General features: G+C 41.6%; 1 protein-coding gene across 2 annotated transcripts in view; it reads right to left on the bottom strand.

The window, feature by feature from the left end:
- RAPGEF5 (Rap guanine nucleotide exchange factor 5) overlaps positions 1–14,015 on the bottom strand; it is a 166,610-nt gene that overhangs the window by 95,653 nt on the left and 56,942 nt on the right. For both annotated transcript variants that reach the window (XM_069773507.1, XM_069773498.1), the window contains exons 8-9: positions 7,047–7,123; positions 1,400–1,525 (exon numbers count right to left, since the gene is read on the bottom strand). In XM_069773507.1, the coding sequence (XP_069629608.1) occupies positions 1,400–1,525; positions 7,047–7,123 (203 nt within the window). The remainder of the gene's footprint in view (positions 1–1,399; positions 1,526–7,046; positions 7,124–14,015) is intronic.

Here is a 14,015-nt window from a genome sequence, read left to right as displayed (position 1 = left end):
CAGCAATTGCTAAGTACCATACTTTTCAAACGAGAAGAAAAGCTGAGCACTTCTTTCCTTTCCATTTTTGGAACTGTACTGTAATTTGTGCAGCTACAGAGCTGCAGCTGACACCACAGCACCCTCTGCAATGACCAGAGTAAGCAGCAAAAATATCCACTGAATTTCTGGAGTATCAGTCCTGATATTCCCCTCTCCCCTATGCCCACACAGCATCTGTAATCTTACTTCCAAATCCTGAAACACAATTAGAAACCTTCCCTGGCTTAAAATCTTTACTTAAGCACCTAAACTTTTAATTGCACTTTGCTGATACAGTTTAAAGATATATGGAAATTCTGCCAGATGTCGATGGCTAGCAGATCAGCTGAGGAACAATTCAATCTCAGGGATTTGAGCCTGGCTAATTACCCTCCTCCCTCCTGCGCACCTACTGATACAATTACATATTTAACTACACCAGACTAGACCTTATACGCTGCCGAACAGAACAGCATGAAGCTCTGAAATAAGATTTCATCTTTCTCTTTTCCTTTGTGCAGCCTTACTTCAATAGGAATGAGCTTGCAGATGAGCTGAAACGTATTTTTTTTCTAAAGCACATGCTTTTTTTCTACTGTCCAGTGAGCAGAAAATGGAATAAATTACATATACATAATAGCAAGACACATGAGAACTAGGTGGGATTTTTGTTGTTTCTTGCAGTTATTATCCTGGGCACCTTTAGATGAATATGCAATCAGAACAGAAATCTTTACTAGGAGAACAAAATTAGGATACATTGTGCTATAAGCAGAGCAGTCAAGTTTTAGTGCATTTTCAATCCAGTTATTAACATTTGAATAAGTGCTTTCAGAATCATTAAACAGAATGCTGCTTTCTTCAGCGTAACTTTTGGTTGAAAACACATTTTTTTAAAGAAACTGCTGAATTCCCTATCCAGACCATTCTTTTTAATTCACACTGAAAAGCTCCAGCCAATACTTGCATCCAAATATACCAGCAGCAAAGTAATTTTAAGACAATTTAAAGTAAGCACTTGAAGCACTCATATACCTTATACATTATTTAAACACACTCTAAACCCCAAATATTTCATAATCACTAACAACAATGTGGTAGAAAGCATCCTGAAATCACCTGCTATTTCCTATGTGTATAAGATATTAATAACAGTAACTGACAGTTAATGACAACATAATAATTTAAGTGTGTTGACAATTATTGAACTGAACGCACTTCAGAGAAATGTAAATGCCAGAGGAGAGCCAGCTACAGCAGCTCCACGACTAATGTGTGCCCTGGATTCTGACCATCAGCTTTGCTATTTCAGTTTTGTGACCTAAATCTCCCTCCCCTACTAGAAAGAAACAAAAACCCCAAACAAGAAATGTCTTACTTGTTCTGCCTTCTCCGGTGGTTTTCTATCCGCCTGCAAAAACTGGCAGTTTTCTCTCGCCAGCTTCTGGACCAGCTCAATCCGTCCGATGTCATCTCTTCCCTGAAGCTTGCACAAAACCCCTGCCTTAAGGGTGGGAGAAAGAGCAAACAGATACTTAAATCCACAATCCCAGGACATGACACCGCCACAAATTTCAACCTTAAAAGAAATGTATCAGTTTTCTCATATTTGCGGTACTTCAATGCCGCTCGCTGAACACAAACAAGTCGCTGCTTCGTGGGAAGCAACTGGAGAGGAGCTGAGGCACATCTGAGTCTCCAAATGTATCTACTTTGGAGGAATGAAAGCAGGGCTAACTAAATCAACCCGCTCCTCTGAGTGTGACTATCAGATACGCTGTGTTTTATTTGTTCCTGTCAGCCTGTTTCCTGTTACATAAGAGAACAGGAGCAAGAGGTTAAAAACTCATGGGAAAGTTAGCCAGGAACAGCCCTGGAAAAAGAATGAAGCGCAACACAAGGCACTCCTAAAAATAACAGGCTACAACTCCCTCTGCTCCGACTCCAACCATTTTTCATGTGTGCCAGCCTCAAGAGTTAAAAGGCAGTTGCACCACATTTATTTATTCTGTAAATAAAGAATCAATATCTCCTGATTTTGTTTAGGGAAGAAAATGAGATTTGCTTTAAAAACTATGTTAGAACTATTTTTTTGGCTAATATTCTGCCAGTTATTCTAGCTATGCCAATAGTGTTTCATCAAAACATTCGCACTTGTTGTTTTATAAAAATGCCATATATATATATATATAAAGACAGATTCACGCTTGCACGCAGGCATACCAGACCCATCACAGAGTTAGCTGATGAGGGCTAAATTGCTTCCTGCAAAGTCAGTGGCTAATATCACTGTCCATGATTTTTTCACGGATATAGCCTCTGCGCAACTGAGACCTGGCTCCATGATACCGCATGGCTTTTATTAGCCCAGATGTTTCCTGATGGGAACAGCATATGCCTTGGGAGGGCCAGGCATGTGGCATGGCTATGGTATTGCTATATGACTTTGAAGGCGATTTGCAAATAAACCTTTTTCCCCACTTCCTCCACCCTTTTCTTTCTGCTGTTCATCCTGAGTTTAACTGAATCAGTATCTACTCCAAAATTCACAATACATCTTGTGCGTCAGGACCAAAAGCCAGGGGTGCCCTGACCGCTAACCCGTAGTGCCATGCAGGCTCCAGTCCTTTGGCCTTGAGAAATTCCTGCCCATGACAGCTGGAGGTGTGAGAGTGCCCACCCAAACCATTCTTCAGTCCACTGGTTTCTCCAAGGAAGAGGAAAATGTGCGTTAAGGTTTCTTCAGCTGAGGAGGAAAACAAATTCACTTTCTGAGTAAGTGCTTTAACGCTGATGGAAAAAAGTAGTTTCCATGACTCCAAAGAGTCATCCTTACTGAATTATATGAAAGAAATTTTACATGCCTACATTCCTCCAGTCTGGATGAAAGCATCTCCTCACAAGCCTGCATCAGGCACTTGTGCTCTGGAGAAGGAAAGAAATTCAGATGCAGCCTGTGCTTTGCATGTCCTATGCTTAGTCCCCAGCCTCCTGAGAACCCAGCTTTCCCATATAAGGAACCTACGCAGTGGTTCAAAGGTCAGAAATCCACTGAAAAAAATAAGGAATTGCAGCACCTAACCTGAAGGTCCTTACAATTTCTATGAGATTAGCTCCTTATATTCTAAATCAAGGACATGGATTTATAAACCAGTTCTGACACACCGTTATCACCTGCAGATCAGGAGTGAGACTGACTTTATCAAATGTGGAAGAATATATTGAATTAGTTGTCCAGACTCGTTTAATCAATAGAGAAAAAGAGGTACTTAAGAAGAGAAATTTTTTTACTCTATAGTAGACATTTAAAAATGGTCAGATGTGTTGTTTCCTAAAATTCTCCTTTTTCTCCAGTAATTTACACAGGGAACCTAGGCAATTGTCACAGACTTGGCTGAGGTCTGATGTCTGCACTTCACAACACTTTGATGGCTGGGGGACATCAGCTAGAGACAAACCTGCTTATTTCATGGCTTCACGACGCTTCTAGCAGAGAGTGTAACATCTGCGTGCGATAATCCCCCCAGGCTAAGGACAACTCTAAGTGTTATGGCCTATCAGGTCTTCAGGACTATAAAGATTTACAGTCTCTCTGGATCTGGGATCTTAGTACTGTGGAGGCACTTTTCATACCTTCCTGTTGCACCCAGACAAGTCAGACCATGACCTGTGAGTGGCATAGATGGTTATGAGTCCCTGTACGTCAAATGTCAGATGGACATTGACAGAAATGCAGTGTTCACTCTGCTGAACAAATGCTTATTGATCGTCAGTGTATGAAGCAAAGCCCAATGGTTAAAACCACTTCTGGTTAAGATGAGGAAGGGGGACTTCAGTTTTAAGGTAACAGTTGGCTTCAGTATGTTCAAGTGGAAGAAACATCCTGGAGAAAGACAACTTTTTGAACACATGGGCCTCACTCTCTTTCAGCCCTTGCCCTCTACCTGTGTTCGCACAGAGCATATTATTGCTTTCTGCATGGATGAGCACTCCAGGGAAGAACTCCAGATACGAGCCCATCAGCCCTGCCATGAGTATGGTCTGTATTCAAACTGGCAATTTCATTAAAGAATCATATTGTCCTGTTTCAAATAACCACCAAGAAGAAATCTTACATTTTAACATGTCCCCTCCTCCCACAACTATTCTTTAATTTAAAGAATTGCAGAGAACCTGAAAAATATGCTTGGTTCTGGGAGTAAAGAATGCACTTGAAATACAAAAGGCTAAACATGCTTTTTCGTAATTAAGAAAAAAAAAAAATGAAACCCTCACTTTTAACTCTGATTTCCTCAATTATGCTGACTTTCCACTGTAAATCTTTCTGCTAAATACTTGTAAGAAAGCATCCAGGTCAACTAATTAATTAATTGATGACAGCTTCTAAAAGCTGGTTGGGAAGATGTTGATACGAGTCTCCTATTACTGGTCATTTTCACTTGTCAATATAAATTTAATTTTCAAGCAGTACCTTTGAAACTGTTTGTTAGATGAAAAGGTAAAGGCAAGCTGTCCTACTTGCAAAGTGCAATTTTGATTTGTATTTTGCGCGGGCACACACCCTCCAAAATCCCGCATGACCAAGTGTTGGTGCTTAGTCCTCTAATTCATGTACACCAACAAACATACAAGTACTAACTTATGTGAAGTTGCATATTTTAACTGGCTTTAATTTAATGAATGATAAAAGAACGTAGGAGCTTTATAGTAAGGCTTTACTACCATTCACAGCACAAAATTACTATAATTAAAGGTGTTTATGCAATATTTGAAATGAAATAAAAATGTTTAATGGGAAGGAAAGTAAATTAGTCACTAGTGAGGTTGGAAAAGCAAAGATGCTGACAACACATTTTCTGTTTCAGCACATCCATTGGAACATATTTCCTCTGCAAAGGCCATAAATGAATATGCTAGCAGTGACATGGAGGTGAAGTAAGACAGCCCTAAGCAGACAGGATGGGATTTTTTTTACATTATTTACATTGTTTACAGCATGCTTGCTTTTAAAAATCTCTGTACTTAATTTTTTCCACATTTCTACCAGTTTTGTCAACTAACTCCAATGTAAGTCAAGCCTACATCCCGCAGAGCAGTGTTTAGAGCAGGCACCACACCCTTCAACTCCGCTAACAGAAGAGGTTTGTGGTGGTTTGGTTTTTTCCCACCGCACCTCTGTCTCCTTCTGTGTCTGGTGAAAACAATATAATTATTACAGGCTTCACCTTTGATCAACCTGAAAACTTAAAACCATATGCCACTGCCTCGAAAGATCATTTGCTTTGCTCCAATCACATGCAAAATCTCACTAAAGTGAAAAAAAATTATTCATACCCTTAAACCAAACCATATTCGGTGTTTGCAGGATGTCATTTTTATGGCACTGACAAACAAATTGGAGCAACAGGTGCTTTGATAACACTCCTGCTCTCCTCCCAGTTGGGCACTTAAGCACTTGCTAACTGCTCACTTAATAATTGTTTAATTTTAAATGTGTTTCAAATTATTTCAAATTTTAGAAGTTGGTTTCCAGCCTAATATAAGCTGAGCAGATCAATATCCCAATAATAAATTCTTACAGGTTTTTATAATCTGCCCATGCAATCTTATTAGCTAGCTACTTAGGAGCTCTGAGAACACGTCGTAGTCTTTCTTTTTACATCTCTGACATAAATGTGAATAAACATTTTCAAAAAATAGGAACAACTACAACAATCAAATAGAACTGACCATATATGAAACCCAAAAAAGAAAACAGAAAGCCAGATTTTTTATTCAGTGAGGTCATTATTTCCCCTGGGTGTTTTCTATAGCTCTGCAATCAACCCCACACTGACATGAATTAGGAATCAAAGTCAGGTAACAAAATTTTTACACATTAGGGCTCCTACTACACTTTTTTTTTTTTTTAATATATTTGAAATTGTGTGCAATTAAGAAAAGGCCATTTCTGAACATCTTGCTTGAGCACGACTCTGAAGAGTATGCTGGAAAAGCCCAGTTACACACTGACGCAGTAGGCATATCTTCATGGTCCCTAACCCTTCTGCCTGCACTCTCCAGGTGTCTGCCATGGCCCAGGCCTGCCTGCAGCCCCTCCTGGGCTCACTGTCATCGAGGCAGCCCCTACTTTTAGAAAGACATAGGTGCTGCTAACTTGGCTACACGGCTAGTACCCCTTCAGCTAGGCTTGCTCACAGACATAAGTGCAAATCCTGTCTTTCTTGCATGAAGCTTTTGAGCCGGCAAGGTGTTAGGAGATAAATCAGAGACAGGAACTTCAAGTTGCATATGTAGGAAAGAGAAAAGGTGGCAACTGGTGGGAAACATACGGTTTTCAAGAGGAATAGCAGATAAAAAAACAGTCAAGACTGGGAGAAATCAATTTTAAATTAAAAGCAATAATCAGTACCAATACAATGAGCGATATAGTTACGCTTGCACAGTTTGAATGCATGAACTGAATGATTGAATGAACTGGAGATTAATAAAGAAAGATTCACAGAATTAAAAAGGGTAAGCAATTCCCCAATAAAATATTCTAAAAGGCAGTTAAGTTTCTTCTGAGAAATGTCTAAAAGTGTGCTTTGGTTGTAAATGAGGGCAGTTAGGGAAGGAAAGAAAAAGGTTGTTGCTTACACTTGAGTGACTACTAAGTATCCTCATTTCACTGCATGTCTACTTACAATGATTAAAATTCAATCAAAACGTCACATGCCCTTGCCTCCTAAAACACATCTCATTTTATTTTCACATCTGGTATATGCTGTGTGTATTATCTAAAAAGAGCAGAGAGATAGTTGAAGAATGATGTCCAATTGCAACATCATGGGATTAATTCCCAGAGTAATCATCAGTCTTATTCTAAATAGTCACATAAGACAAGATCCAGCAGACTTTCTCCTTCCTACGAGCTCTCTGCACAGAACATCGAGAAAACCCATTTCCCAGAGCTATTGAAAGCAGATCCTTCAACTCATAGATCTGAAAAAGTCCCCAAGATGCCATTAATCTTACACATTTACCTGAGCATCAGAGGTATCCTTGAGCTCTTCTAGTCCTCTTATTTCTTGACTGCTGTTTTCTTCATTTTGATGAATTGCTAAAATAAGAAAGAGGGAATGTATTGGAAGCTGGCAGGTCCAAATCACAAGCACCAAAGCAGCATGGCCTAGTTTAGATCAAATAGGATGACCATACAAGAAACCTCGTTCCAAGTTTAGCTTTCTAGTTAACTCCTTGAGTGGTATTGGACAAATCCTATAAGGTATACTTTATTGGGTTTGGACAAATCCTAAATAAGGTATACTTTATTTTTCCCGGGCAGTAAAATGCAGTACTAAATAGTTATATTCCTGCTACTGTTAGTCCTGACAAAACAGTGGCATTTAAGGAAACTCCACTTTTCCATACATTATAACAAGGCCTGATGACTCATAAAGAATAAAGAAATCAGACATCCCTTTATTTCCATTATATTGCAGAAAGTCATTTCAGACTAAACAAAATAAGCAGATTTATCCCTCATCTCAGCCTTGGAAAATTCTTTGTTAGCAAAGTGATCTCAATCTTAACAAACACCACCACTATCCATGAAAGTCATCTCTGGAATAAATGGTAACAGGAGATGATCTATTGAAGGTTATTTGCTGCTGGCACAATAAAAGAAAACAGTAACTTAGCTCAATTAACATTGCTTAACACCAGCGAGTTTTGTCAGACTTTAAAGAAAAAAAGTTTGGATCAAACATGTAAGCTTTGGATGGGCAGAAACCAGAGTTATCAGTTTACCTAGCTAAAGAAACATGGACCACTTTAGAAGACACACATCAGACTTCCATATTGCAAACAGCTATACCTATAGGTAGTTTTACTAGCTATAGCCCAAGATACCCTTCCAGTCAACATGCCCACCCGCTGTATTTTAGTGGGACATTAAGCCCTCAGCCATTCTGAAATGCAATACGTGGCAGGTTAGGAGGGTCAGACCCAATGAAACACGAGAAGTGACTTTACATTAAGCTGTACTCATTTACTTACAAGCACCATGCTCAAATATCGTCAATCTTGTGTATACATCGAATGACTTGCCAGTGTAGCCATAGCAGTTGTGACAACAAGAGCGTCCTTGAAGCGATAGAGCTGGCAAATCCATGTCCTGAACAATGCCAGGCTCATGGCTTTGATGGATGGGCAGGAGCATTTAGCTTGCGTGCTTCCTCCTGTCCACCTCCTCTCTCCTTCATCCCTGGGTACCTGAGCTCTTCGTCAGGCTGCACCTGAACTGCCATAGCTCACAACACTGTGTTTTAAGACAAGTATCACCAGTGCTGTTTTGCCTTAAAACTGTGTCTGTGAGCTGAGGCAGCCCAGGATTTGACTGATGAACAGATGAGCTGTACAGGTAGCAGTACTACCTTCATCAGCCACCTTCACCTAAGCTGTCCTCAACCCTCAGCCTGAATCTTTAGACTTACAACCAGGCTACCATGGCTGAGCTAATACATGTAATGTGAGCCATGAGTTCTAGCTTGGTGTGTCTTAGCGGGTGCTCTGGGTCTGCCGCAGACAAAAAGCAGCCGAACCTTTAGGCAGCATCCAGCAACTTAAAAGAAAAGTAACTTTAGACTGTTCTTGACCTCTAAAATAAAGCATATGGATTTATTTTCTTTTTACTGCAGGATTTCTGCTGATACTGTTATGCCATATAGGGCGTAATTCTTTCTTCACCACAGTTATGCTATCGGGAAAAAAAAGTAATAAAAATGTAATTATAAAAGGGGACAAAAAAGTCATTTTGTCAATACAGTTTTTTCCATTCGGGGATCTTTTTTAATCCATTATCAAAGGAAAACAGAGGTCTGGTATAAATCTTCACTGGTGGGTTTGCTGACATCACTTTACCAGCCAAGCTCTGAAATTCAAGGTGAATGCTGAAAACACAGGGTCAATCTATAGCTATAACAGAAACCATGTGTAACGGGGGGTTATATCCCAGCAGCATTTAAAGCTAGGCAAAATCAAAACGTGCCTGGGACATTGTGGCGTATCTCTCCCCCAGGTTGGAAAAGTAACAACCCAATGAAGCAGTAACCAGAGCAATTGCCTCAACAGCCCCATGTGGCCCCTTCTTTCCTAGTGCAGGTCAGCATTTCCCAAGGCAACCTACTCCACCCAACCAGGCTGAGGGCTCTGTGCAGTCCCTTCCCTTGTAACCCACCTCCCAGCCTTCATCCCCAAGAGCTGCCTCATCCTCTTGCACGGTCCCACACGTGCACGACCCCGTTCCACCCACTGCAGGAGACACAAAGGATTCAGAACATCCATTTGCCGAACGCTAGTCAGAGCAATCGGCATGAGATGGGAACGTTCCAACGCCAGCAGGCATTAAAGATGCTAAAAAATGGTTGTTTGAGCAATTGCAAATCACTTAAGCCTGTGGCTGTGTTAGCAGAAACACAACATTTCCCCAACTCTCCTTTCAATTTCCTGATTTCTCTTGAAATCAATTTGCTGTAGCCACTGATGGGCAGAATATCCCCACAGACGCTAGCTATTAATCATGGCATTTAAAGGAGTGGCACCTTGCTAGTAACAAGACCACGGGTCCAGGTTTAAGTGATTTACATTGATCCAGCCAGCTTTTCTGACAAGCCTCAGCAGATGGGAGCTCCACAAACAGCTGTGCCAGGGGAAAAGGTTATGGCTGCTAACCGGCTTCTTGTCACTGGCCTCTGTTACAAGCGTCCCCTTCTCTGCCCAGTGCCAGGGCAAGAACCCCAGAGCATCTTCAACCAAAGCAAACAGGCAGACCTTTGAGGAGCAGCATGCTGTTGCTAACCTGGCTGGGCTGGCAGATTAGCAAGGGGATGGTATCTGGCTGGGGAGCTAGTGACAAGCAGCAAACACCTGGGGCTGAGGGCAGTAGTATCTTTTACCTAGCTCAAAGGGAAAGAGAAAGAGGGTACCACGACCCCAACAGATACAGGTATCCTTGGGTGTTGAACAATTTTAGCATGAGCAATTTTAAAGATGATGAGAAAACGACCTCAGTTTAGATGTATCCTAAGCGAACAGCTTAAAAAAAAGAAAAAAAGCTGGTTTTATCAGCATTTTCACTGCTCAGCTCTAAAAAAGCTGGAAAAGTTCATAATCCAAACCCAGCTCTCCTTGGCTTCAATGTTGTTTAGACTGTGTAAGGAATGTAGAAAAGAACCAGTAAATATTTTCTTAAAGTAAAAAAAAAAAAAAAAATCCCAGACCTCACACTGATGTTCTTGCAGCCCTCTTGGGAGAGAGGGAGCAGTCAGACTCTTTTTCATGAAATTTCCATCATAAACTTGATTTTTGTGTCCTCTCTGCCTCTTATCCAAACCCATAAGAACCAGACAAAATTGAACCATTTAACTACACCCAGGGATCAATCCTCAAGGAATCACACCATCTGATACATTTTTTTTCCATCACAAGAATGTAGTCCCTTGAAGGCTGAAGTGGCCACACAGACAAATAACAACCCTTAAATATATTTTCTTGGTTTCTGTATGAAAAGGTTACTACATGTTTTGTCTATAAAATACAGAAAAAACACAAATTTCTTAAAATATTCCAGTGTATTCAGAAATTTATGTTGCTGGGGATCATCACACATAAGAAATCAGTTGCTGTATTTCTACACGGTCTGCCTCCTAACCCCGTAACAACTCACAGACACCCCTTGAATTGGCTCAGGCACTGCCCTCGTGGGCTCTTGTGCACGCAATAGAAGTTCTGTCATAAAATATAAGAATTCAAGGGTAATTTCCCACTTACTGTCAGTTGGCCATTTATTTTTTGATAAAAAGACTTGACGTTGCAAATTCAACCATAGGAAAAGTGAGTGGAAGGTTAGAGTGGGATGGGAAAGTATTTCCCAGGCGAGTGTTATTTCTGGGACGATTCCCTAAAACTGTAACATGTACATACAAAAAAGTTGTGAACTTTGGAGCTGGGCCAGACCCTTACTTCTCTGCCAGCGTAAACCCAGCTTTGCTCCCTGATAAGAACACCCTGGCACATCTTACAAAGCAGCAACACCAGGGAGACGCAAAGGTGGTTCACCCTGATCTATATGCACCTAATGTTAGGTTTGGCTTCAGGCTTGAGACCAGACACAGGAAAAAAAGAAAAAAAAAAAAAACAAAAAACCAAAAAAAAACCATAGAGTGACCAATTCCCTTTTCTACCTGCAGTATTTCTCCTCCTTTGGAGGAGAGGTCACCATGAATGAAAGGAAAAGATGTTAAATGAGCATTAGCTTGCTAACGTGCAGTTCAAATGTGTCCATTTGCAAATTAGCCTAGGGAATTCAGGATGTTGGTTTTTTATGGTCACTTAAGGATCACAAGGGCCATCATCTGATCCGAGTTCCTTGTGCCCCCACAGACCAGAACTGAGATTTTGCTAGCAGATTCTTCCGGGGGAGAATTCTTGCAGGGGAGAGCCTTGTCCTTTAGTAATCCCATTTCAGCTCATTAAAACAGCAGAAAAAATAACAAAGAAACAAGAAACAAAAGTAAATAATTTTGTACTAGCTACCTCAGCAGAATCAGCCATCACACGGGGGTGTGAATGGAAAGGGAACGTAACCATCGCTCACACTGGAACCGAGCACATCCTTTATGTCACCATTACCGACTGATGGTGCTTCCCCACTTTTACCGCCACGCTACAAAGTTTAATGTAGATTTAAGACACTGGAAGGGATTTGTCCTCCTCCAGCATGGAACATTACAGACATGCTAATGGGCTCACCTTAGCTAGACAGACTGGCATGCAGTGAGGGTCACAACAGCCACCTGCAGCCCTATAGACCTTCTCCTGCCTATGGAAGAATCCTACCAAGGGTGCCAAGGTTACCCATAGAGCAGTGCCTTCATGATACGCTGTTCTGTATGCCCCCAAACTTGAAGGTAAATTAATTATGGTTTTTGTGCAAGATTATAAAAAGTCACATAATACAATGCATATTATTTCATTTTAATACTTTGTCTTATTCAACATAGCAGAATCTTTTACCCAACTGAAAGTGGAAATGACAGCTAAAAACAAACAAAAAAAATCCACACATAAACCAACTCCTGGAACCCGCAGCACTGCAGTCTTCCCAGAGGCTTTGCTGTATTGTGCTTTCTTCCTTTTCTGTAAATGAAGTTTCTTCTTTCTAGCCCTTCTGGCTGCAAAGATAACCTTCACAACACAAACCAAGGCACTAGCGTCATTCTGCTGCTGCAGCCAGCCAGACTGGAACAATAACACCAGGAGAGGTGTGAACTTCCTCCCTTTGGCTTAATAGGGTGTTAACTCTGAAAGCTAATTATTTAATTGCTTAAGAGAGGACTGCCATCACAGTTAACCATTTTGCTGCTGAACAGCAGGCAGGGACAGCTGTCCATCCGTAGGCAACTCACTCTGGGTGGCACCCACATGGCCATTCCAGGACAAAAAGCCAGCTTAGCTCCCCATCACTGCTGGCTGTCCCACACCTCCTGTACAGTACCGTACAGTACTCACGTACCGTATTCCCTCTCCGTACTACCGTAAAGCGTTTGGGGATTGGCAAAGGCTTACTTTTAACCTGGCTCGGTTTGATGACCTGGTTGAGAACAGAGGCAGCAGGTAGGGCAGGGGACAGGGCACCTCGCAAGCTGGCGTTGCTGCCAGACCCCTTGTGCCACACAACTCCAGCTTCAGCCCTTGAGCTTGCTGTGAAGCCCAACTGCAGGACCAGGATCGCCTGCCTTTTGGGGGCAGGGAGCCCCTAAACGTCACCCTTGGCAAATGTGCAGTTTACCTCTGCACTGCCCCAGGCTGCTCCCAAGACTGAACTTGCTTCCCATGTTGCAAACCCTCAGGGATAGCCTTGGGAGCAGCCCGAGCTGCGCTGCCGCTGCCAGGCTCACCCTGCCCACCTGTGCCCGGGCTGGATGAGGAGTTGGCTGTCCCCACAGCTGCTGCAGAGGCAGCTCTGCTCGCCATACAAAGCTTGGTCACCCCTTAGGCTATGTCCCTCACGTTTTCAGTGACGCTCCTTCGTTTCAAATGAGGATGTTCATTTATTATTTAGTGTTGTTCTTTAACCTGCTAACATCCTAGAACATCAAACCACTCTGCCCTTTGTAAGATTTCAATCCTTTCAGTACTGTGGGATCAAAATTCATACATGCATCTCCTTTTTCTAGCCAGTAAGCAAAAGGCACCTATGTGCCCTCTACAGACAGGAGACACACCACCTTGGAAGTGGCAAAGAGCCTACTTCTGAACAGAACTTTGTTTATTTGACAAGCCAACAGATTTTCACTGTCTCATCTCTGCTGGATGGTTATAGCCTGTTTTTCTGTCCCTGTCAAACTATCACTGTTGAGAAGACCTCAGGAATCTGCAAGAATATTCCCCGGGGGAAGGCTCCAGTGCTCCGAATTGCCAACAGCCTGCACCAGTTGATTTATCGTCAGCTGCTGGGAAGCTCACAACTTCTAGCATTCTTCTTATATCCCAAATTTTTTGAGAGGCATGTTTCTTTTTTGTTTGTATTTTTTTTTTCCAAAGGAAGTTGCTAGCATGAAGCTTTTCAGAAACAAACAGAAAAAAAGCACTTTTTTTACATCACATCATTCTAAGCTAATTTCATGATTTTTGAAAACTTTATTGTTATTTTGAACAATGGAACTTGTGGTATCCCTTGTTATTCTTTGTGGAGGGTATACAGCGAGCTCTAGAGAGGCTGGTTACTATGGCAGCTCTGAGCTGTTTGACAGTGTTATAATGTTTGCTGATGTTTATTAATTTATCAGAGTGGAAAAAAATTAATAGCTCATACTGATACCACTGGGGAAACTAAAAGCCAGATCCTCTAGGTTACGTAAGGCACTAGCGCTGAGCAATGGAAAGGAAAATGAGCAGCAAGTAAATGCTTTACAAACCTCAGATTTGGGGACCATTTTAAGCGAGACCAG

Source organism: Haliaeetus albicilla, chromosome 2, assembly GCF_947461875.1.
Source record: "Haliaeetus albicilla chromosome 2, bHalAlb1.1, whole genome shotgun sequence".
Taxonomy (NCBI): Eukaryota; Metazoa; Chordata; class Aves; order Accipitriformes; family Accipitridae; genus Haliaeetus; species Haliaeetus albicilla.
The sequence above is the reverse complement of the archived record's forward strand: the minus strand, read 5'-3'. Positions and strand labels throughout refer to the sequence as shown.